Below are 25,681 nucleotides of genomic sequence, written 5' to 3' on the forward strand. Positions count from 1 at the left end.
GTCCTCATTGCTGAGAGACTGCGGTGAATCTTTGGTGCCTTGTTTGAGGACCTATCAACAAAATTTATCTCCTGGAAGAGACTGCCATAATGTGGAAGGTGTTTGATTCCTCGGTTCCCTTCTTCTGCATGTGCCTCATATGAGGGTGCCTTGGTTTACTTCTCAAGGACGTGTGGGTACATTACCCTATTTTCCAACTTTAGAAGACAAACCAAAACCTCTCTAGGAGTGAAGAGAAAGGACTTGCAAGTGTTGTGAAAGAAACGGGGAAAAAGAGGGCTTGAAAAGGACAAAGGCAGTTAAGAGCAGCAGCTAAACTGTAAATCACCTATCTCTGACCTCCAGACCACATCCCAACGCAGTTCAGCTGCACCCCGCCCCGCCGACCTCTGGGGCTCTTGACTGAGAGTCTAGATACAGGGCACATACATATTCACTTGTGTCTCCTTTCACTACTGGGTGGCAGTCTGGCCTTTGCGGGGAGTGGAATCTGGCTGGAGTTTCAATGTGTAGGGTCCAGTCCCCAGGTTTCGGCGAGACTGAGAAGGGTAAGTTTAACCTGGGGGTTTTAGGGGCTCCAGGGATTTTGGCAGAGAGGTGGTGGAAGGGGGTGGAAAAGTCAAGAGAGGGTCAAGTCTGGTGTTCTTTAGAGTTTTTCACTGGCCCCTCCAGGAGGCCACCGAATGGCTTTATCTGAACAGGGACACAACTGGGATAACCGGTATTCCTGGTAACTGCCTGTCCCATCCTGGGCCACTTGGAGGAGAGATGGGGAATGGCCATGTAGGTGCGGGCAGGGCTCAGGGGGCGCTGAGACAGAAGCAAGCTTGTTGGTAAAGGAAGTGCTTGGGTGCTTCCTCCCGGTTGCTTCTCCAGAAGGACATGGAGCCCCTAGCTCTGGGCTGGGGCTGGGTCCCTACGTCGTTTCGGGACTTCACCTTTCCAAAGGCTCCGTTTACTCCTCTGAAGAGGGCTGGACTCTGATCCCGGCGCCCCTTCCTGCCCTTTGATTCTAGTTCTTTGAGGGAAGCCCCGCCATGAGGTCCTGGGAAGGAAAGACATTCTCTGCCAGCAGGAGGGCCGGAACGGCAAGGCCAGGAAAACGGCCTCTGTGACACGGATTCTATTTATTTATCTATATTAAAAATGATTTTCGTTAAAAAAAAAAAAAAAAAAAAGGATGTTTCCCCAACACCTCCAAGCCGACTGGCGCTTTGCACGACGACTGTCGACCGTCGGCGGCAGCCCGCTCCCCGACCGACCAGGCCGCCTGTGCGAAGCGCGGCTCCGCAGCCGCGGCCCGGGCCTTGGCTCTCGCCTCCCCCAACACCGCCCAGCCGGCTGGCTCCCGGAGGGCGGGTAACCCGGCGAGCACAGCTCGTCCGGCGAAAGCGCTCCCAGGCCCGCGGGTCGTTTGCGGCCAGACGGACCCTAGGGCGGCGGGTAGGCGGCGACTCTAGGAAGGGCGTGGAAGGCTGCGGGGCGCCTGGCCTAGCGCCGCGGCGGCGGCCGGAGCTCCGCCCCCGTCCCCGTATAAGTGGCGGTCCAGGCCCGGCCCGCGGCGGCGGCGGCGGCGGCGGCGGTGCAGGGCTCCGAACTCGGCTCGGACGGCCTGTTGAGCCTCCCACCCGCTTCCATAAGGCTTTGCCTTTCCAACTTCAGCTACAGTGTTAGCTAAGTTTGGAAGGAAGACTAAAAGAAGACCCCCGGCCGTTTTCCTTTTTGTTTTTATCATAGTCGTCGTCAGAGGCTTTTTGCACAGAGCTGTTGTATTTTCGGCGGTGCTTTCTTCAGTTTCTTGCACTCCTGTTGACAAACACCTCAGCAGGAGCAGCAGGAACAGCAGAAGAACAAGCGGGGGGCGTCTGGTGTCATGACCAGGACAAGAGAGCAGAGCCGTCAGGGAGGATGCTGTGGTGAGTAGAGCCCACGCTTGGGGTAGAAACTGGTTCGTTGGAGACCGGCAGCTCCACGCAGGTTTTGGAGGAATGTGGCTCAGCTGTTAACCAGCGTGCTTAGCAGCTCTTTTGACTCATGTTTTGGTGGAGGTTAAGGAAGAAAGGAATTTCAAGGTTTGGGAAAGGAGTTTGCACACAAAAGAGGATGGAATCGACTGGACAGTTTGGATTGCCTTGTTAAAAATAGAATGGAGTTTAAGACTGTTGAAACAAGAGCTTTCTTCACTGTATGTGAAGTTTTGCAGGTATTGACCAATAATAATTGACCTCATGCTGAACTTTTCATTTACCCACCAGTTTCCAGGTGACTTGATGAAATCTACATGGTTTGCCCCACAAAGCAATTTTTAATTATTGTATTTAATAAGAGCAAATGAATGAACATTCCAACCTCAGTTCACTCAGGTGACTACGCTTTTTATCTCTCCACTGTGTATCTTTGCAGGATCCTTAGCAAACTACCTGACCTCTGCAAAATTCCTTCTCTACCTTGGTCATTCTCTGTCTACTTGGGTAAGTGATGATCTACAGTAATTCTTACAACATACTTGCACAATTTCTTGTTTCCTTTCATTTGGGCCAGTTGTATTAAGCCACCTTCCAGTTTTGTCATGCACCTGAAGAAATCAATTGAACACATATGCTCAAAGTTATTTTCACCAAAGATGTTTTCCCATAGGTGTTAGTGAATGCTACTTAATTGTTAGGTTATCATACTTTATGTAGACCACCAGCTATCCAAAGACAGGATTAAAAAGGGCAGGATTATCTTCATTACTTGTATTGTATTTTGCCTTACAAGGCTTAATAAATGGTAATATCTGCTACCAAGAATGGATGAATGTCTCATTGATATTACTTTCTGCTTTTACATATTTTAAGGTATTTGTTTATTTTCTTTTGTTAAGATAAGTTCCAGCATACCACACTATGAAAATACAGTAGAATAATGGTGTAACTAACAGGCTAAAAATAGCAGTTCTAAGATTAATGTGAATATGATGGACCCCAATAACAAATATCTGAGAGATGAAAATTCTGGTCTTTTCAAATGTTATCTGTAGCTAGATATATGTGAGACATCTCAGTCTATCTTAAAAGCCATCATCCAGTGAAAATGAGCAGCTGATTAAGTCGCCCTCTGACTTCTTACATGGTCTTGGAAGAGTCCCAGTGTTTCCGTGGGCCTGGGTTCTTTCACCAACACCCCCTGACCTCAAAGAATAATCCCCGAAGGATGATAGATGTCTTTTTGATTATTAAATCATTTTGGTGATTAAAATCTTTTAAACAATTGGTCTTATTGTTTAAAGCAATAAATCTGAGTATATTCTATTCATGTGTCATGTGTGATAGTTACAGAACCGTAAGTTTCTGTTTTACAGAACTGTAAGTAAGGAGAATGAATTTTGAGAATAAATTTTGTGAATGCTATTTTCTTTTTAAAGTGGAAACTTCTATTGGATCATCCTTAAGACGTGAATGCAAACTATAGTATGAGGAAATCTGTACCCAAGCCCTTGGGAAATTATTAAGCTAGGTTATCAGCTCTTTAAGAAAGAGCAGTTCAAAGATGGCTTTTTAGAAAGGCCAGCTTCTATCTCCCCAGAGGCTTAGACAGGGATGACTCTGCAAATACATGTAAACAAAGTAGACTTGGCCTGAGTTCCATTTCCGGTAACTGATGATTCTAAGTAGAAATCGAGTGAAACTGCCCTTAATTAATTTAAATCCAATTAAATTATTCTTCCAATTTAATTCAGTAGTATTGAGTATTTTTTTAAAAAAGTGTTACGTGATGGACGTAAGTGTCTGAAATTCTTATCTTGTGATCTGGACCTATCTCTTAGGGGAAGAAGGTGCCTAACTTCCAAATACTGATCAAGTTTTAGATTTATATGACCTTTCGTTAGTAGGTTGACAGGTCAGATTTGCCAAAAGAGTGGAACTGTGATTGTTCCAGGAGGATTTGTTTTTTGTCATACAAAACACAAGAAAAATGACAGATGCTTACTCCAGTCTTCAAGATAATTGAGCAAAAGGAGTTCTTGTGGGAAACTTGGATTAAAACAAGACACAGCAATTACAGCCATGTACGGTTTAGTGGATTTTCACTTCTTGGTGCAGAAGAGTGCAAAAAAGGAATGCTCTCTAATGCTAGATAATTCTGCCTTTTGAGTGTTGTCTCCTGTTTGACGCTTTGCCTGGTTTTATTCCAACAAAATATATGTATGCATATGTGTACAAATCTGTCTATCCATTGCCCGTGGTTTCCTGTACACTGAGTATATAGGTGTTAGGGTAGAAGGTTATATTGGGTTAGATTTGTTTGAGGTTGAATGCTTTTTGTTTCTGACTTCATTTCTTTCTGCCAGTGGATCAATATATTTTACTCTATGCTATCAGAATACAAAATATGGTAAGAAGCGAATCCTGTTTTCAAGGAACCTATGAAATAATTTGGTATGGGTTTTAAACAATGTATCTAATTACAAAAAGATAACTAACAGTGTAAGGCACTGAAAAAGGGTGGCCAGTGTTACTATCTTATGCATCATGCTATGGACGGTCTCCATTTATGTGCCAGATGTCTGCATGGTGCCGGCTCTTAATTCCTTGGGTTTCTACTCATAGGTATGCTTCATGCAAAATGCCACCTTCCTGCCCCACCCTACTTTATTTTTCCATGTAGCATTTATACCACCTGGCCTACTCTGGGTTTGCTTTAGGTCTCTGTTCACTAGGATGCAAGCAGCATGAACATAGATCTTGATTTTTGTGTACTGCTGAATTTCTAGTGCCTTCAGTATGGTTCGGAGAAGGCAATGGCACCCCACTCCAGTACTCTTGCCTGGAAAATCCCATGGACGGAGGAGCCTGGTGGGCTGCAGTCCATTGGCTAGCTAAGAGTCAGACACGACTGAGTGATCTCACTTTGACTTTTCACTTTCATGCATTGGAGAAGGAAATGGCAACCCACTCCAGTGTTCTTGCCTGGAGAATCCCAGGGACGGCGGAGCCTGGTGGGCTGCCGTCTATGGGGTCGCACAGAGTCGGACACGACTGAAGCGACTTAGCAGCAGCAGCAGTGTGGTTGGGTACATAGTAGCCTCTCAAAAAGTATTCAGTGCAATAATGACATTCATTTGGCCTTTGGCTCAGTGCACTGGATGTAGATGAACATGTAAACAAATCCTCAAAGTATGATGAGAGCTTGTGGGAGGGCAGGAAATGGAGGTTAGGAAAGAATGGATGGGTGGGCCTGAGAGCTCGCTTGGTCAATATTTACAGAGACTTTACCTGATTCTTGGGCTTTGTGAATATTGAGCCTGTTACTTCTTAAAGCCTGAGCCTTTGGAAATTGGAGCAAGTGGAGAAGTTTTATTCTTCTCCATCAAGGAGGAGGCAAGAGAGAAAACTTTTGTGGCATTTGTTTCAAAGTCCTGCTTTAAAAAAACCTAAACAAATTCTTTTGGAAAAAAATATAGAAGTAAAACAACAAAGAAAGGAAGAAGCACCTACTGTATAGCACGGGGAACTGTATTCAAAATCCTGTGATAAACCATAATGGAAAAGAACGTGAAAAAGAATGTGTAACTGAATCACTATGCTGTACACCAGAAACCAGCACAGCATAGTAAGTCAACTGTTCTTCAATGGAGTAACTGTACAAAAGGAAAGAAAGAAGCAATAGGAATAATATTTCTTATTCTTTATGATAAATTCTCTCATGGAGGCAGGCTATCATTTGAGGCATTTATGTGTTTTTATCTTTTTAGAGGATGGAGATTAGGATAAAGCACCTCTGCTCTCCTCATCCCATTTTCTTCTAATCAAATATAAATTTACTTCTCATGTTAAAGGTTAAGAAAATAGGTTAATTTGTTACTCTTATTGACATTTTTATCTTAATGTAAAATTGTCTTTTTATTGTTTTCAAACAAGCTGTATCGTATATTTTTAGTCATTTAGTATAATGGTATTTGAAATGTTATTCCTACTTAAGTGGAAGAAATTTTCCATTATCAAAGCAAACTTTAAAAAGCTGTATGAGAAATACGAATTATGGTTCTAATTAAACGTCAAACTTCTTGAACATTCATGTAACAAATCTAATGTACCAGAACATTATGGTTGATGAATTAGTCTTACTCTGTACTCATTTACAGCCAGGATTCACTGCGCATCCATTTCTTTGCTGATTCCACAGTTATTTGCTGTGCTTCTAGTCTGGGCTTTTGCCCTGTGCTGAGGCTTGTGCTAGAGCTCACATCCCAGACCATCAAGTGAGAATCAGTCTTTCAAACACGGTGCTTCCACTGGTTTCCAGATGTTTACTCGTCCTGGTTCACCCCATCCCTCAAGACCCTACTCTTAGGTTAACTTTGAGCTGTGGTTCTAAATAATGTTCATAATCCTCTACACCAAAGCTTCTGTACCTTGGCACTACTGATGTCTTGGCCTGATTAATTCTTTGTTGTAGGGACTGTAGATGCCAGTAGTAAACCCACCCTCACAGTTGTAACAACCCAAAACAGATCCAGACATTGCTAAGCAATCCCAGGAGGTTCACCCCCGTTTGAGAAATACTGGTCTATATGAAGTTTATTGTAAATGTTTGCTACAATATGCGCATCCATTTAACTTGGGATGCATCAGATTGTTGTCTTGGCTTTATTAAATGTTTAAAATCATACGACATAGCAGGATAATACATTGCTCCTTATACACTAACTTTGTTGAGAGGATGTTAAGACGTTGGAAAGAACTAGGAGTGTAGTACTACTTCCAATCCGTAACTGTGGAGGCTAGCCTGGGAATTTATTTTCCTGTAGTGATTCCTCATAGCGATAGGTTATGATAGAACATTATTGTCCTGGTTTAGGTTAACCTTACAAGTCAGCAGTGGGGCCTAAAAACTCATAATAAAGTCCATTTTAGACTTCTTACACATTAATTTGCTCAACTCATTTAAAAGTTTCTGTTACTCATTTTGCAGCAGTGAATTCCAGCATTTCCTGTATACTCTGGAGAGAAGAAATAGGTTTTTTTTTTTTTTTTTCCCTTTTAAAACTCATCTATGTCAAAAAGTTAAATTATTTATGTATTTATTTCTGACATCTTCATATGGTGCCAGAATTTGAAAGTATTAACTTCATCTTTTTGATTGTCCTGATGTTTTATGTCTTTGAAATTTATTTCTGAAGTAGAACATGGATTTTAGAATGTTATAGGTAAAAGAAACTTGAAAGGTAATGTAGTGCATTCTTACCATGTACAAGTTGGGAAACTAGCTTTTGCTTGACATCCAAGGCATACTGATGTTTGTAAACTACGATACTGTAGTTTCATTCTGGTTCAGTAGCAAACTCCTTTATGCCTCTCAATCCCAGGCCTGGCTAGAAACCTGATTAAAAAAAAGGGAACAGGTTTTATCTCAAAAAAACCTTCTTGAACTTGGAAACTATGCTTTTCTGGAATGATAAGTATGTTTGTTTCATTAATATGCTTTTTCTCTCAGGTTTACTTAGTCATTGGGCAGGAATATTTTCCGCTGTGCCTGGATGAACAGTTTTAACACCTGACCACGTTCAATCCATAGAGGAATTGTTGACTTTGAAAATCTCCTGATAGAGTTGGAAAATGCTCTTTTGTTAGGGAAACGATTTTTTGAGTGTAATTGGCTAGAAACCCCCACCGCCCGAATCTGTCAGCACCTTTTCTCCTGTCCTGTTTCCAGGGGGACCGGATGTGGCACTTCGCAGTGTCCGTGTTCCTGGTGGAGCTCTACGGGAACAGCCTTCTCTTGACGGCGGTCTACGGGCTGGTGGTGGCAGGCTCGGTGCTGGTCCTAGGGGCCATCATTGGCGACTGGGTGGATAAGAATGCCAGACTGAAAGGTGAGTGGTGTCATGGGAGCCTCTGTGTTCATGGGACCAGTGCCTGTGCTAGAGAGAAGCCACTGTGACTCACCCACTGAACCTCTGCAGCCCCTACCTGGGTGGTAGGGTGCTCAGGGGCAGCACCCCTGCTTGGAGGGTCCTGGGACTCCCGCAGAAAGATGGGATATCAGGATATTGAGTTTACAGATTTGGGGAGGTATCTTTTTTGGCTGTTCATAAATTACAAATGTTAATGATTAACATCATAGCACTTTTCTGTGAACCATGTTAAACATTAAAAGTTTACTTAACTCTGGCATCTTTTTAACCAGGACTTGCATTGGAGTTCACTTAATATAATGTTCCTGGGACAGCTTTAACATCTGTTTTCTGGGGTACTGTGTTTCATATAGGCGGGTGTTTAGGGGAAATGGAAACAATGGGTTTAAAAAAGAGTATCTGATCACAGCTGAATTATTAATTTTTTAAGAAAAAAGAAGAAATGATAGTATACTGACATTAATCTAGAGCATTAATCCTGAAATCATTAAGTATTGTATAAGAAAGAGAACAGTTCAGTTATTCAGAATATAAGGGCAATTTGGGTAATAATTCAGGGCAGAATTTCCCAGAATTATTCAGTTGATAATGCTAAGACCTGGCCATGTCTGTCTTAGTCATTGGGGAAAGATTGAGGTATCTGTTTCTTTCAATGCAGGATGACTGCCCTTGGTTAAAGAGCAACTGGATTATCAAATTCTAGGACTTGATGCTATTAGTAAAATGGCCAAGATGGACATTATTTTATTTTGAGAATCAACAGACCAAAGAACATATAAAAAAAGGTTTTGTATCCTAGAAAAAAAATTCCCAGTTATTTACATCATTATACATAGGGGCATGGGAATGTTATATATAGAGACCTTTAATCTTATGATTGTTGAACACTGAAATTGTAAGTTAGGAAAGAATGTTGAGTTGGATGAAGAGGAGTTCGGTGGGATAGCAATCTTGCACTTACCCGATGTAATCAACTCATGTGTCTGCCTCCATGAAAATCTTTGATGTCTCTAGGCTGAGTTAGCTAGAGACACTGTTTTTTCTGCACTCTCATTACAGCTTAGTTACTATCTCACTTATGCTCTTACAATTATCTGTTCATTTGTGTACCCTTCCTGTGGTCTGTGGGGTTCTGAAAGCCAAAAATCTCATTCAGTTGGTATTTAAGCCTTGTACAATAAAAGGATGACTTATATGTTGGGATTTTATTTCAAACTAATTTCAGAAAGCAGTTTGTTTTGTCTCGAGGCTTTGATATAACCTTCTAAGCCAGAATGAGCTTTACTGTCCTTAAAGGCAAGAGCTATAATCATACCTTTCATATACAGCCCTCTGTGTTTTTCAGAGTGCTTTCATGAGTATTTTATTTGAGCATCATAATGACCCCATAAAGTAAGGAGGGCAGATAGATGTGTATTATATCCTCACTTTATAGACACAGACACAAGAGTTAAGTATGCTGCCCTAGATCATCTGTGTAGTGAGCGGCAAAGCAAAGACTCCATGGTGTCCTTTCCTGGTATCCTGACCCACGCTTGTGTCAGCTCTTTGTCTACTCGGATGCCTCACTCTCAGAAAGTTGGCATTTTCTCTGAGGAAAGGTGTAGTTTAGAATTTCATAGCAAAGCAAATAGCTTTAGTGTTCTAAAAGGAACACACTGCTGCCTTATTCTTGGCAATTTTTTATATGTCTTTCCTACTCATCCGTACCATCTTATCAAATTCAGCCCGCCATCTAGGAGGTTATGAATTTCATGACCTCTTCCTTAGCTTCTTCCACGTTCTTAGTTTTGCCTAAGCTACAAAGGGCTGAGACGTGGGTCTTGTTTATCTAATATAGTTCTGTTTATGACAGTATACTTTCAAGAAAATAAATGAAAATACGGTCGTTATGAATGGCTTTATCAGGGAAAATGAGAAGTACTTCTTTATTCTGTCTGCAAGTTTTACTGGTCTGATGTGATATGCTGGGTCCTGCTAGAAATAGTTCAGGTAGGAATGTTTTCATTTCTTGTAATTTGCATATGCATTAATACAGTAAAACAGTGATGCATGGATGAAAACAGCTCCGTTGAGATGCTTTGGTGTGTGAACACTTTGTTTCTCCTTCTGTGTAGTGGCCCAGACTTCACTGGTGATCCAGAATGTTTCGGTCATCCTGTGTGGAATCATCCTGATGATGGTTTTCCTACATAAGAACGAGCTTCTGACTATGTACCATGGATGGGTTCTTGTAAGTTCTCAACAAGATTTTTGATGGCAGAAAATTGATGTATCTGTTAGTGATAAAAGAGGAAAACTCTCAAGGCTAGGGAATGTCTTTTGCAAATAAGCCCTGTTAATTTTAATCTCATAGTTTCGTTGAGTTAGACAAGGCTGTGATCCATGTTACTTTAATATCCCCTACCACTTTTGTTTGGGTTTTTTTTTGCCCATAACAGGCATTCATTATGTGTTGTTTGAATTTAAATTTTGTTCTATTGGTTTTTTTTCCCTTTTTGTTTTAATGGCAGTTCAAAGAGTTTATTACATAATCCAGTTGCTAGCTTTCAGATCATTAGTATTAACCTATAATTTGTTCACACCATATAAGAAATGTTATCCATATATATAAATCAGTCATGATTGTGGTCCTCCACTAATAATTGGTATTTGTATTTGAGGACGTGAGTAGATAACTTCTCACACTTTAATCTCATGATAGCTTGACAGAAAAGAGCACAGAAATGGGTGTAGTGGAAAACAATAAATTTGGTGTCACTAGTAAATCTTAGGTATATTTGAATTGATATTGTAGAGTTCCAAAGCTAGATGGACAAGAAATCTTCTACTCTATTCCCTTTATTTTGTTGATGAAAAAATGAGGCAAGGTGATGTTAGCTGATTGCCTGTGGTCATGCAACTGGAAAATGTCAGAACACTGATTTAAATGCAAGACTTTTCACTTCCCCTTCAATGTTTCTTCCAAAGGACATATTTATGGGAGGAATTAAAAACTACCCTGAGGTTAACACTGTGATAACTAGGTCATATAAATGTGCATATGACTCTTTTGTATCATGTATACTACGGATGGGGCTTCCCAGGTAGCTCATTGGCAAAGTATCCACTTGCCAAAGCAGGAAACGCAGATGTGCTTTGATCCCTGGGTTGGGAAGATCCCCTGAAGTAGGAAATGGCAACCCATGTCAGTATTCTTGCCTGGATAAGTCCATGGACAGAGGAGCCTGGCAGACTACAGTCCATGGGTCACAAAGAGTCAGATGTGACCAAGCACTCAATATGTTTTTGTACCACAGAAGATACGGATTAGAAAGATATTATGCCCTTTAACTTGACCACTGCTATCTTATTGTTTCATGTCTACAAGTAAGATGATTTTTTTTTATAATTTATGAAATTAAGTTAAAATAAAAATTTTATTATGCTACCAAAGACCAGTCGGTACAGTGTAGTAACACTGACATTTTAATGTTTTTCCTGTAATTCCTTAGACTTCATGCTATATCTTGATCATCACGATTGCAAATATTGCAAACTTGGCCAGTACTGCTACTGCAATCACAATCCAAAGGGATTGGATTGTGGTTGTTGCAGGAGGAGACAGAGGCAGATTAGCAGGTAATTTGCTTTTCTCTTTCTACCAAATGGTTTATATTAGGATTCACTTTAGATCAGTGGTAATAACTGAGGCTTAAGCCTTTTTTTATGAGTAATTTTAAGGAATAATAAACTGAAAGAATAGTCTTTTTCTTACATTATCAATCTTAGCACAAAGATGTATCTCACTGTTAAGAAGCTAATTTATAGGCTAGTGACCTTCTCTTTTATTCTATGAAAACCTGGCAAATAGAAGAATATTTCTTTTGAGCTTTTTCTTTCTAATACTTAAAACAGTGAATATCTGACATGAATTTTATCATTATACTATGGTTATTATTACCAGTACCTATTGGTCATATTGTGGATATTACTTTTATCCAAACAAATAGAAGCAAATATGTGGCTCAGCTGGTAAAGAACCCTCCTACCAATGCGGGAGATGCGAGAGATGTGGGTTCAATTCCTGGTCAGGAGTATCCCCTGCAGAAGGAAATGGCAATCTGCTCCAGTATTCTTGCCCGGGAAACTCCGTGGACAGAGGAGCCTGGAACACAACAGCCCATGGGGTGGCGAAGAGTCGAACATGACTGAATATGCAGCACACACACACACAATTCTAGGATAGACTGTAGAAGTTAATTCCTTCAACTTTAAAGTTATAGTTGATAACTTTTATTACATTATGTATGATGCACTGTAACTGCTGTTATGAACACTAAAGAAGTAGAGGATAGAATGTAGGTCTTACAAAGCTTGCATTTTAGTTGTCCATTGGAAATGTACAGGAGGGCAAACAAAGGCTGAAGGGTGCTTACAGAGCAGTATATCCATTACATCAGTAACACCTGGGCTTAGAGTAACCTACTTACTCAATATTCCCTACTTACCCCCTACTGCATAGAGCACCCAGACACAGATGGATTGAAATCGCGCCGAGTAAAGGAGGAATGCGCACTTATTTACCCATCAGGTCAGCTGGGTCAGCTCTGCTAGTCACTGAGATTAATGGGTATCACAAACTCATTGCCAACCACCCTGACTGACAAGACCATTCCCGATCACTTTAGTGGCTTATCCCAGGACACAGAGGCTGGGGTTAGCAAGCAACTTTGTTTGACTAGACGTGTGGTTTAAAAAAAAAAGTTGAGAGAAAGGGAACAAAATCTGTGAAAGGTCTACATGAAGAAAAAGAAGGATTTGTTTAAGTCATCACTTTGTGATAGCAGTAATAACACTGCTTCAGATAGAGATACCACGGTGATTTTAGAGGTCAGTGAGTATGGAAGATGAATTTAGCACAGGAAAGCCTGTATTGCAGAAAATTCTCTCTGGAGCTAAAGTAGTGATTCTCATTGATTTTTCTTCCTATGATCATTTACTAATAGGAAATAATTCCATATCTCTTTTTGTCACATAGAATTAAAAGATAAGATTTTGTCCTTTTTAGGGTATTTTTCCCTGTTATTTTCTTTCTCTTTCAGTGTGTTGTTTTAAGGATGTAACGTATGTCCATGTTCTGAAATTCAAAGGGTACGAAAGGATATGTTTTAAAAATAGATCACATATATCTGTTGAAATGTATTTGGGGGAAAAGTTAGTTTTTAAGATGATTTTCTTTCTCATATCTGAATTTCTTAACTCATGCTGACTCTGTGAAGTGTGTAGAGTCTGTAATTGGGAAAAAAAATAAAAGCCCCGAGTAAAGAGAAAGTTACTCAGAATCTTTCACATCAGATCAGATCGGTCACTCAGTCATGTCCGACTCTTTGCGACCCCATGAATCGCAGCACGCCAGGCCTCCCTGTCCATCACCAACTCCCGGAGTTCACCGAGACTCACGTCCATCGAGTCAGTGATGCCATCCAGCCATCTCATCCTCTGTTGTCCCCTTCTCCTCCTGCCCCCAATCCCTCCCAGCATCAGGGTCTTTTCCAATGAATCAACTCTTTGCATGAGGTGGCCAAAGTACTGGAGTTTCAGCTTTAGCATCATTCCTTCCAAAGAAATCCCAGGGCTGATCTCCTTCAGAATGGACTGGTTGGATCTCCTTGCAGTCCAAGGGACTCTCAAGAGTCTTCTCCAACACCACAGTTCAAAAGCATCAATTCTTTGGCACTCAGCCTTCTTCACAGTCCAACTCTCACATCCATATATGACCACAGGAAAAACCATAGCCTTGACTAGACAAACCTTTGTTGGCAAAGTAATGTCTCTGCTTTTCAATATGCTATCTAGGTTGGTCATAACTTTCCTTCCAAGGAGTAAGCGTCTTTTAATTTCATGGCTGCAGTCACCATCTGTAGTGATTTTGGAGCCCAGAAAAATAAAGTCTGACACTGTTTCCACTGTTTCCCCATCTATTTCCCATGAAGTGGTGGGACCAGATGCCATGATCTTTGTTTTCTGAATGTTGAGCTTTAAGCCAACTTTTTCACTTTCCACTTTCACTTTCATCAAGAGGCTTTTGAGTTCCTCTTCACTTTCTGCCATAAGGGTGGTGTCATCTGCATATCTGAGGTTATTGATATTTCTCCGGCAATCTTGATTCCAGCTTGTGTTTCTTCCAGCCCAGCATTTCTCATGATGTACTCTGCATATAAGTTAAATAAACAGGGTAACAATACACAGCCTTGACGAACTCCTTTTCCTATTTGGAACCAGTCTGTTGTTCCATGTCCAGTTCTAACTGTTGCTTCCTGACCTGCATACAAATTTCTCAAGAGGCAGGTCAGGTGGTCTGGTATTCCCATCTCTTTCAGAATTTTCCACAGTTTATTGTGATCCACACAGTCAAAAGCTTTGGCATAGTCAATAAAGCAGAAATAGATGTTTTTCTGGAACTCTCTTGATTTTTCTATGATCTAGCGGATGTTGGCAATTTGATCTCTGGTTCCTCTGCCTTTTCTAAAACCAGCTTGAACATCAGGAAGTTCACGGTTCATTTGTGCTAAATATCTACATAAATAAATAAATAAATAACAAAGCAAAGATCCCATGTAACTTTCTGGGACCTTTCTGACTATAAAGTGATATTCCAGGAAAACAACAAAAATACGACTGGCCACTTCTCAGCTGTCTTTCTTTATTTGAGGAATTATTGCATAATGGAAGAATCTGGGCTAACCGGTCTATTTTCTGGCACCCCACTCCAGTACTCTTGCCTGGAAAATCCCATGGACGGAGGAGCCTGGTAGGCTGCAGTCCATGAGGTTGCTAAGAGTCAGACACGACTGAGCGACTTCCCTTTCCCTTTCCCTTTTCTGGAGTTTCTCGAGTTTAAAAAAGGAAGGAAGCTGCCTGTTGAACTCTTGTCCACTGTGGATTAGTTTAGGAAGTGGTGCTGTTTCAAATTCAGCTGCAAGTACAGGATAGAGCCTAAAGAAGCTCTCCATGTTGTTTTTCCTCAAGTTTTGACCTCCATATTTGTTTAAAAACTAATTAAAAACGGTCCTTCAAAATAGGAGCAGATAATTATTCCATGCTGGGGATCAACAAGGCTCTCACCATGGATTTTGGTACTATTCCTGCTATAAGTCAGAGATACAGAAAAGATAAAAAAAGAGGAGGGTAAAGGAAAAATAGAAGAGAAAGGGGAAAAGTACACTAGGAGGGGACTCCACCTGCCGCCTGTGCTACCTCTGGTTTTGTGTCTCTGTACACAGATGCACATCTGTTCCAGGCAGAAGTAATTTATGTTCATGCAGGCCGATCTTTGAGGTTGCTGGCAAAGACTGTTAGAAACCAAGTGGGAGACTGGGCAGGACCAACTGAACGCATGTGCATCGCACATGTGTGTGTGTGTGTGTTTATGTTGTAAAGTGTATGTGATGGGGTAAGAGTGTGCCCATTAAGAGGGAGGGTTGTCAGCTGGAAGCTAATTGTTCCCAATCCCACATCCCAATGTTTCTTGTTTTCAGAGTAGTTTATAAAAGTGGAAGTTTTATCACTGAGGGTAAAGAACAAGAGAGATGTTCCCTGGAAGGTTGAAAAGTTTTATAATTTCGGTGCATCAGGTCAAAATATAGTTGTTACCATCCAGTTTAGACAGCTCCAGAAAAGGTACTCTTTTTCCACATACATACTGTTAATTAATCTGTCAACTAATTTGTCTAAGTACTTTATTTAGTTAGTGTCTAATTAAAGCCTTCTCTTGAGCCATGACCCTTAGCCTGTCAAATCTGTTTGAAACTCACTTCCTTTCCCTGACTTTTTATTCCATCTGTTGTTTTATTTCCTTCTTCATTTCCTTTGTTAATCACTTTTTGTTCATAGTGTCTGAGATTTTTCTTGTCCATCATTCCAGAGAAACATCTGCTGGTTGGCTTGATCAAGTAAGGTAGATACATTTCTTGTTTGAACTCCATTGACTGAAAATTGATTTCATATTTGAGGTAGACAAACCTGCGAGGTGCTATTTGCTCAGCAAATCTGTTCTTTATTATTCTATGAGAAATATACCCTTTATAACAGCAAGTAGTTACTGATGTCCTGCTCTGTCACAGCTGCAGCTGAAAACAGTTAATTGAAATTAAATGAGCACACTTCTGTGTGTTTGCATAAGAGTCAATACAAGCCTGTGAAAAAGAGTATGTTTGCACATTGAGAGGACCAGTTCTTCTCTAGCCTGTTACCAGTAAAATGGTTAGGTCTGTTTCAAAAATTATTTAATTAATTCTACTTCAGAAAAATGAAATCTCTTTTCTGATACTACATTACATCTAAACATTATTAGCTTCCTTAGATAGAAGTTTCTAAATTTTGATAATAAAGAAAAGAAATTGGTGGCATTAGGAAGTTTCATGAGCACTTGAAAAGGGAGGTAGTAAAAAAGTAACAAATCATTTTAGTTAAATTTCATTGTTGTTCTGAGGCCTTCAGATCCAAGTGTATGTTTTCATTAGTATTTGATTTTTGAATTCAAGTTATTGAGTTATTAGGAGGAATCCTACGTTTCCATGTTAGGAAATTGTTAGCAGGGGCAGATGGAAGTTAATGAGGCCTCTGCAAAATTGGTTATGTATAAGATCGATGAAAACTGCCTTTGCTTCTCAAGTGAAAGGTGAAATATGTCAAAGTTCTCCTGTTATCATGCAGGTGTTCTGCATGCATAGGACTAATTGGAAGGCAGTTGAGGACCAGGAAGAGTGCGAGAAAGAATAATGACAGTTTTCTGTTAATGTGCCTATTAGTCACATAATGCTTTTCCAAGGTGCCCCACGTGATTGATAAGAACTTTCTCAGTTTTCACTCTGTGAGGTAGAAAATGAGAAAGTAGGTTATTTTCTTGATTTCCTCTCCTTTATGCATCTCGTCCTCCACCCTAACTCAGCTGTATGTTCCCATGGTCATACCCAAAGACCTTGTTATCACTGCGAAACCCTCCCCTTCCCTAATCTCAATCTTTGGCATCCAAGACTTGAACTATACCTCCTGCCTTATCGGCTCCCTCCTCCTGGTTCCCCAGCCACAGCAGTGCTCCAGCCTCATTGGCACCTACAAGTCATCGATTCCAGTGCCTTTCCACTGCTCGTGACCCCCTCTTGTCTCCTCTCCTTGCTGCTGCTGCTGCTGCTAAGTCGCTTCAGTCGTGCCCGACTCTGTGCAACCCCATAGACGGCAGTCCGCCAGGCTCTGCCATCCCTGGGATTCTCCAGGCAAGAACATTGGAGTGGGTTGCCATTTCCTTCTCCAATTCATGAAAGTGAAAGGTGAAAGTGAAGTCGCTCAGTCGTGTCCGACTCTTAGCTACCCCATGGACTGCAGCCTACCTGGCTCCTCCGTCCATGGGATTTTCCAGGCAAGAGTACTGGAGTGGGGTGCCATTGCCTTCTCTGGTCTCCTCTCCTTACCCAGTTTAAATTCCAAACTCAGTGGTTCCAACCATATGAACACCTCCTAGTATATACCCTCAGCTCACTTGGCCTCCTCTTCTTTTGTTCTTTTCCTTTCCTAAGATCCTGCTTAAATCCAACTCTCCATGGTAGCACATGGCTGGTGAAAAAAAAAATGCACAATTTTGCTCACTGCTCTCGCTTAAAGTTCATGACCACTGGGTTCAAGCCAGCCCTTTCATGCTGCTGTGTGATCATACAATTGCCTCTGGCCCCTTCCTCCTCCCACTGTCCTAAAGGACTGTGTCTCACTTTTTCCTCATACATTCAGTACCGCCTCTCCCATCCTCACTTTCGCTGATGACCTTGCCTTGCATTCTACTGAGAAAGTGGGAAAATGAGAAGAGAATTTTCACGTGCTCCCATCTTCACGTCTCTCTTCCCACTTGTACCTACAGCCGTTCACATGACCTACACTCGTGAATTGCTTGTGGTCCTATCTAAGAACAGCTCTGCAGCTTGTGCAGTAGACTCAATTCTGTCCTTTCTCATCTACTGAATCATTCACATTAGCATACAAACATGCTGTAACTTTGCTTATCTTAAAAATGCCCTTCTTTACCCCCTCTATCACTCCCATTTCTTTATTCTCCTTTTGAACAAAACTTAACCAAAAGAAATATCTGTGTTCACTCTTTCCAATTCCTTTGCTTGGTTGGGGCCTTGCTTTCCATAATACCGGGGCTGGGTGGGGGGGGGTGGGCGGGGGCAACTTTCACATTGTGAAGCTGGACGGTGCCACTCACTTAGAATATGATAGAAATGGTGTCCCCTGGAGTTGGCACCAACCTCTTTAACCAGCTTCAATGAGGCATTTGCCCTTATTGCTCACCAGAACTATTCTTTTTAAGGTCCTCAGAACCTTCCATGTGACCTGTCTAGAGATGCTTCTCAGTGCTCATCTTTCTTGACTTAACGGCATTGATTGCCAGTTGATCACTTCCTCCTCTTTGAAACATTGCTCCCTCTTGGCTTAGGACACTACAGTCTCCTGGTTTTTCTCCTCTTTTGCTCGTTCCTCTTCATCTTCCTGACCTCTGAATATAGACTCAGTCCTCAGACCTTATCCGTCTATACTCACTCTCTCGGTCACCTCCAGTGTCTTTGGTTTAAAAATCAAGCAGCTGGTGGTGACTCGCAGATCTGGTACCTACTTCTTCTCTGGACTCCAGACCTGTATGTTTAATTGTCTGCTTGACAGAGCCTCTTGAATGTCAGTCGACTTAGAGAAATCAATATCTCTAGAACCAAATGCTTATTCTTTTGTCCAAACCTGATTCTTCTGAAGTCTTCCCTTTCTCGGTAAGTGGAAACTCTATCCTTCCAATTGTTGCTCAGTATGAAAACTTTAGAGTCATCTGTAATTCCTCTCTTTCTCTCGCATACCATATCTAATCTGTTTCAAGTCTTCCTGATTCTCCTTTAGATTATATCCAGTGTCTGTTTCTCTGTTTCCACTGTTACTGTCTCGCTCCCCCTACGTCGTCTCCCACCTGTCTCCTTGGCTCCACTGTTGTCTACACCCCAACCTGACCCACGCACACACACACACACTGCACGCTGTTTTCTTATCACAGCAGCCAAAATGAACCTTTAAAAATACAAGTCATGTGGTACCACCTCTCTGTTCATTAGCTTCGAAAGGTTTCCTGAGTCATCCGGCATAAAAATTGATTTCCAAGTAGTGGGGTAAGATCCTGCATGATTGGGCCAGTCCGTCCCTCTCTGACCTCATCTCTTATCCTCTCCCTTCCTCATTCTGCTGCAGTCTTACTGTCCTCACTGTTCCTGTGGGCATGCTCCTCCTGTTCCAGGATTTTTGCACTTGCCTTGGCCTGGGATCGTCTTTTCCCTGATACCCACAGGACTCACTCTTTTACCTCCTATTGCTTCATGCCTTTGCTATGATGTTCTCTTTTTGTTTGTGAGTTCTTCCCTGACCTTGCCATATATAGGACTGAAGTGTCCCCCTTCCCCTGAGCACTCTCTATGCCCTTCTTTTGCATTATTTTTCACTCTAGTCTTTAATGAACATCTGACTTGCTGTGTATTTATATGCTTGTTGACTGTCTTTGTTTTCCCATTTGAGTATAAACTTCATGAAGATGGGAAGCGTATTCATTTTTTGTCATAGCCTAATTCATGATAAGCATTTAATAAATGCTTGTTGAAGTAAATGAATATAGAGTTACTATTGAATTCATTTTAAAAAAGCTGATGTTAGACTAACTTACATAATCCTAGAGAATCATGATTTTTGAGGCAAGTTTAATGTGACTTGCTCCAAACAGCAATTGATTTTCTAACAAAATAGTTTGCTTGCAGAGTGCTTTTAGAAATTTACATCTTAGGAATCAATACACTTGGTTTATGAGTTGTGTTATGTACGTGGGCAGTCTCTCTTTGATAGATTTGCACACTTAACTGCCTTTTTCACCTATCTCTGTAGATATGAATGCTACAATACGAAGGATTGACCAGTTAACCAACATCTTGGCCCCCATGGCTGTTGGCCAGATTATGACATTTGGCTCTACAGTCATTGGCTGTGGTTTCATTTCGGCATGGAATTTGGTATCCATGTGTGTGGAATACTTTCTGCTCTGGAAGGTTTACCAGAAAACCCCTGCTCTAGCTGTGAAGGCTCCTCCTAAAGAGGAAACTGAGTTGAAACGACTGAATTTACACAAAGGTAAACTCAACAAAATGTTTGGTCCCTTTATTTTGATCTTATTTTGATTTTATTTGCAGATCTTGTATGTTGGTTGAGACCAAAATAAATTTGAATTTATGTCAGGTTTAGTTATTATTGATGGTCTGCATGAGGTTAACTATATCAACATGGTAATAAGTTAAAACCCAGTCTTTTGAGGATCTGTGGAACAAATCTGGGTTGAACCTCAAGGGGTTGGAATGGGACCTCTGGCCCTTTTTCTTAATGTGAATAGCAGGCACAGAGGGGCAATTAATTGGGGGATGGGCAGAGTTGGGCATGGTAATGGGAGGAACACTGGGGGGAAAGAGAAGAGAATTCCTAGAAGTCTGTAAAGAAGGGAGTTGCCTGCCATTTGTGGGACAGTGGAAGAGAGTGAGGATATGAGGGTGGGCATTTTTCAAGAAGAGAAGAGGAAGTTAGGCTTCTGAGCAAATGGAAGCTTAAATGGGCCCCAGACATAAGGTTGTGTATTTTTCTCAGACAATTATTAGATTTTATCTGTTAAGTTTTCCTGCTGTTTACTTTGGTGGGATTATAATTCTGAGAGAGAGGGGGAATGGGGAGGGGAGAAGTATCAATAGTATTTTGTTTATAATGTAAGTACTTGGAGTTTATTGCTTGGCTGAAATCCTTAGATGAGTACAAGAAAATACATATTATATTGTAGTAGCCGAGGGTGTCCATGGGTGTGCCCTCCATAGGTGAGGGAATGGGGAGAAGAAAATTACTGAGTAAGGTAGTTAGCTTTTTCTTCCATGTCCCCTCCCTCAAATAATAATGTCTTTTATTAACAGAATCTGAGCCAAAACCCCTGGAGGGAACTCATCTAATGGGTGAGAAAGACCCTGACATCCATGAACTTGAACATGAGCAAGAGCCAAGCTGTGCCTCCCAGATGGCTGAGCCCTTCCGCACTTTCCGAGACGGATGGGTCTCCTATTACAACCAGTCTGTGTTTCTGGCGGGCATGGGTCTTGCTTTCCTCTATATGACTGTCCTGGGCTTTGACTGCATCACTACAGGGTACGCCTACACTCAGGGGCTGAGCGGGTCCATCCTCAGTATTTTGATGGGAGCATCAGCCATAACTGGAATAATGGGAACTGTGGCTTTTACATGGCTGCGTCGAAGATGTGGCCTGGTTCGGACTGGTCTGATCTCAGGACTCGCACAGCTTTCCTGTTTGATCTTGTGTGTGATCTCCGTGTTCATGCCTGGAAGCCCCTTGGACTTGTCTGTTTCACCTTTTGAAGATATCCGTACTAGGTTCATTCAAACAGAACCACTTTCAGTTACACCTACAAAAATACCTGAAATCATCTCTACAACTGATACACACATGTCAAACGGGTCTGTTCCTGCTAGTGTTGTCCCAGAGATGAGTTCTAAATCCGTGCCTATAATCTCTGTCAGCCTGCTGTTTGCAGGCGTCATTGCTGCTAGAATCGGTAAGAAGTCTCCTTTTGTATATTAATGAATTAAAGTGTCTTTTTGCAATGGAGGGTCAGATAATTCAGCAGAAATTGGGCTAAAATATTCCCTGAATGTTAATTTAAGCAAAATCCACTCTTTATTCTTATGTATAATCCAGTCATTTATTATGAAAATTTAACTTTATAGTTTGAAAGAACCTGTATTTTGTAGAGTGTGTATGTATATATACTTTCCTAAAACATGGTTAGGGCTTGAAGCTTTTTACTGAGTGGATATCTTTCTCTTTTAATGTAATTTAGTTAATTTTTAAAAAGATATTATCAATAATAATTATACTTTTAGTAATTTAGAGCCTTTTTATTATTATAACTCTACCAAAAGGACTGTAATTTAGCAAATAGTTCAATGTAATAAAGTTAAAAAAAGTGGGGTTTAAATTTAAAAAAATAAGACACAATAGTTAGAGAAAAATCCTTCAGAGGTCTTCTCTAGCTGATGTTTCTTTGTTGTATACTTTGCCAAACAAATGATTTTTATAGCCCTGAAAGGAAGCATAATGTAAAAACCTCTTACAAAGGAAAGTTTAAGTAATCATTAATAGACTACTGATGAATTATCTCTGTCTGAATTCGTTCTTGAAATGAAACCATATTTATCTTGTGATACACAGCAGTTCATTAATTTATTAAGGATATTAATATTAAAGCAAGACAGCTTTATTGTAGGGGCTTTAGGACTGAAGCAGTAAATGTATTAATGGCTTAAAGTTTCCTTACACTTTAAACCTAACAATATATCAGGTCCGTTCATTTTAAACTTTAAAAATACTAGTAATTATAATAAGGTTTATTATGTCTCTGATTTCAGAGTTTTGCCTTCAGAGTATGAATAATCACAGAAAAGAATTATTTCTTATGGCTGTAAAAACAATTTCTTGAAACCAGTAATAGCACAGTATTTATTAATGAAAAATAATTCTCTAAAACTCAGCTATGATAAATATACATATGGTGACTTTAAGGTAATAGAGTTAAGGATGTATTTTGTGTATGTCAACAGATATTTAATGTATAGTTCTGAAATGTATGGCTCTAAGTTAAAATTAAGTTTCTAAGAAATATCTTTTATTTTAGGTCTTTGGTCCTTTGATTTAACTGTGACACAGTTGCTGCAAGAAAATGTTGTTGAATCTGAAAGAGGCATTATAAATGGTGTACAGAACTCCATGAACTATCTTCTTGACCTTCTGCACTTCATCATGGTCATCCTGGCTCCGAACCCTGAAGCTTTTGGCTTGCTCGTGTTGATTTCAGTCTCCTTTGTGGCAATGGGCCACGTCATGTATTTCCGATTTGCCCAGAAAACTCTGGGCTCCCAGCTTTTTGCCTGTGGTCATGATGATAAAGAAGTTACAGATGCAGATCAAGCTAATACTTCTGATGTGTAAGACAGTTCAGCTGTTGCTGCCCCTGTTACTAGATTATGTAGAGCACATGTGCATATTTTGTTCTTCAGAATTCCAATAAATTGCTGGGTGTCTCTCTCTGGTTTGACCATAGCTATGCCTTGAGGGCCAAAAGCTAGTTAGGAAACAAGCCAGGAGAAATGAGCTGGTTAATTTCCCTTATATTTAAGGATAGAAAAAAAATAGAGAAAGAGAAACTCAGTTTAAATACAGAGACTAGAAGAGTAACACTGACTTTCCCTATTTCTCATAAGAGTGTAAAATTTTCCATAGGAGAGTGATTAGTCAGGTGAGTTAAGTTATTTTTTGGCAGATATTTATTATCTGTACTAGAATTCAGATATGTCAGTTTGCCCTAACACTCTTGTTCAAGTCTAGTTAATTTACTTTAAAAAAAAAATCTTATTCTCAGTTATACTATAAAAACGAATTCTCTTCCAAGTTTGAAAATTCAAGTTGGATAACCAGTATTATCCTCGTTGGTCCTGTTGCTGTTAAGGCATTGACATATATGTGGAGGAATGAAATACTTAACTAGAATTCTTTAATAGGGTTTATGGTTTAACTTTAGAGAGCACCTTTGTATTTTTCTTATCAGCTAGGGCAAAATATTGTATTAAGCATATGTAGCACTTCATAAAATGGCTATTGTGTAAGCTACAGGTAAAAACAAAGCTATAGGGTAGATTTATAATACAGTGAAGGCATGAGGACTCCAAACGTGCCAGCAGTTTGGCCATAGAAACTGGAAGTTAAAAGTCACATGAAGGTCAAGATCCAGACTTAACTCATGCCACTGTCCTTCAGGATCTCTGTCTTGGAGCATGAGGGAGTTGGCAAGTTAAATGTAGAAAGCAGGCCCAAACTTGGAAAGGTTTTGTTTTTGTAAATCATTTGGTTTACTTTTAACATGCTCAGTAGAACGTTTTTACTTTTACTGTTTTGTACCCAGGAGTTCTTTTTACCTAGTCGTAGAGCAAAACTGTTCATAAATGTATCCCTTTCAAATGTCTTTGAGAAAAATGGAGGGAAAAACTCCTTTTATATATATATTTTTTCAAAGCTGTTTTGCAAGTCATTTTGCAGCATGCCAGTGCCAGCGGCATGCCTTGCCCTAACCATTCATGCACTTTCATGGAGACTGCAATACATTGCACTGAGCACTTTCTCTTTTCTTGAGGTTTAATCTTTTTCTTCTTTCTACAGTATGATGTAATGATTTGCCATGTTGTAAAATCTTTGTAAAATATTTCTATATAAAAACATTAAAAAAAATCTTGACTTCTTTTTCCTGAGTTGCGTTCCCTTGTTGTTTAATATTGCTTTTGTTAACAGAACATCTGTTTTAGATACTATCTGTTTCCCTCTAAAGATCTATAATGTTGTAATAATTCACACTTTTAAGTGTTATCTCCCTGCTCATATGTCTAGTTTATGGTGGCTGGCATAACAGTATAGTAAACATGAGCCCCAGAACTCATTCTTTGACCTTGAAGAAGTCACTTTAAGCTCTCTTGAATTCTATTTTCTCTTCTGTAAATTGGAAGTGTTATTATAAAACCAGCTGTACCTACATCACAGTTTCCCTGAATGAGTCAAGTAAGGTACTTCTTGTAGAAGCACTTTGTGGACTATACGATGAGGTAGTATTAATAGTATTACTAGAAGTCGGGTCTAACTAATAACAGAGAGTTAGATTGCTGTTGAGAAGCCAGAGAGAGTAGAGCCACATTCTGTATTCAGCAAATGTTTGCTAAACAACCAATCTGTGTCCCAGACTGATTGGTCTTGGAGATGCACATTTGACTCAAAACATGGTTGATCAGAGACTCCTTTTCTTTTCCCCCCAAATTGGGAGCTTGACGACTTCTGGCATCACCCATAATTACTGATCAGCTGCTGACTTCTGAGTAGACAGTAGACGTTTCTGTTAGGTCTGGCTACTGTCTTGAACAGGTCATCCACTTCTTCCTGCAGGGGTCGAGCTACGGTTGGAGGTCTGCCCTGAGTGTTTGTAGCTGTAATTGAAGGCCTGTGACCTTGTGAATTGAGTAAAACCATCTTAGCAAAGGAAGGTCCCATCTCTCAATGTGGGCATTTTGCCAGACTGTGGGCCTGGTGAGAGCGGCTCTGTGTGAGAGGAAGGGAAGTGGAGTTAGTTAACAGAAATGTTTATAGCTGCTGCCCTTATCTTTGCAGAGCGTTGCTCAGAGCAGGAGGAGAAGGGAAATGGAGAAAATAACTGCTGGACAAGGTAGCCTTTGCTGGGTACTGCCCCCCAGGCATACTAGGGCTGGGTGGATGATGTGTGTTATTCTGGGTATGTTTCTAACTAGGGAGACAAACTCAGATACCTACAGGGTCAGTAGGTAATACAAATGAGTGAAGTGAAAACAGTCTTACATTTAACATGTAATTGCATTTCACAAAAGTATCACTTATTTGTTCCCACTTAAAAACAAATTATTACCATTTTTTTTTCTTAATTCTGGCTCCGTCAGTAAAGAATCTGCTGGCAATGCAGGAGACCCAGGTTTGATCCCTGGGTCAGGAAGATCCCCCAAAGAATGAAATGGTAATTCATTCCAGTATTGTTGTCTGGGAAGTCCCACGGACAGAGAAGCCTAGTGGGCTACAGTCCATGGGGGTCACAAGAGTCGAACACAATTTAG

The 25,681-nt window shown here is 40.6% G+C and overlaps 1 protein-coding gene across 1 annotated transcript; it reads left to right on the forward strand.

The window, feature by feature from the left end:
• The first annotated feature begins 1,519 nt into the window (after positions 1–1,519).
• On the forward strand, positions 1,520–24,304 carry SLC40A1 (solute carrier family 40 member 1). Its single transcript, XM_027555628.1, has 8 exons — positions 1,520–1,916; positions 2,404–2,471; positions 7,699–7,858; positions 10,018–10,133; positions 11,395–11,521; positions 19,844–20,086; positions 20,905–21,558; positions 22,678–24,304. Exons 1-8 carry the CDS (start codon positions 1,874–1,876, stop codon positions 22,989–22,991), a joined length of 1,725 nt encoding a protein of 574 aa, XP_027411429.1. The 5' UTR covers positions 1,520–1,873; the 3' UTR covers positions 22,992–24,304.
• Positions 24,305–25,681: the final 1,377 nt, after the last annotated feature.

The sequence above is a fragment of the Bos indicus x Bos taurus genome, chromosome 2 (genome assembly GCF_003369695.1).
Source record: "Bos indicus x Bos taurus breed Angus x Brahman F1 hybrid chromosome 2, Bos_hybrid_MaternalHap_v2.0, whole genome shotgun sequence".
Classification (NCBI taxonomy): domain Eukaryota; kingdom Metazoa; phylum Chordata; class Mammalia; order Artiodactyla; family Bovidae; genus Bos; species Bos indicus x Bos taurus.

Bases quoted from the DNA above. Each gene is read 5' to 3' on its own strand.
- SLC40A1 (XM_027555628.1), top strand. From the start codon at position 1,874: ATGACCAGGACAAGAGAGCAGAGCCGTCAGGGAGGATGCTGTG. The intron at 7,859-10,017 runs GTGAGTGGTGTC...CCTTCTGTGTAG, and splicing joins TAAGAATGCCAGACTGAAAG to TGGCCCAGACTTCACTGGTG. The intron at 21,559-22,677 runs GTAAGAAGTCTC...CTTTTATTTTAG, and splicing joins CGTCATTGCTGCTAGAATCG to GTCTTTGGTCCTTTGATTTA.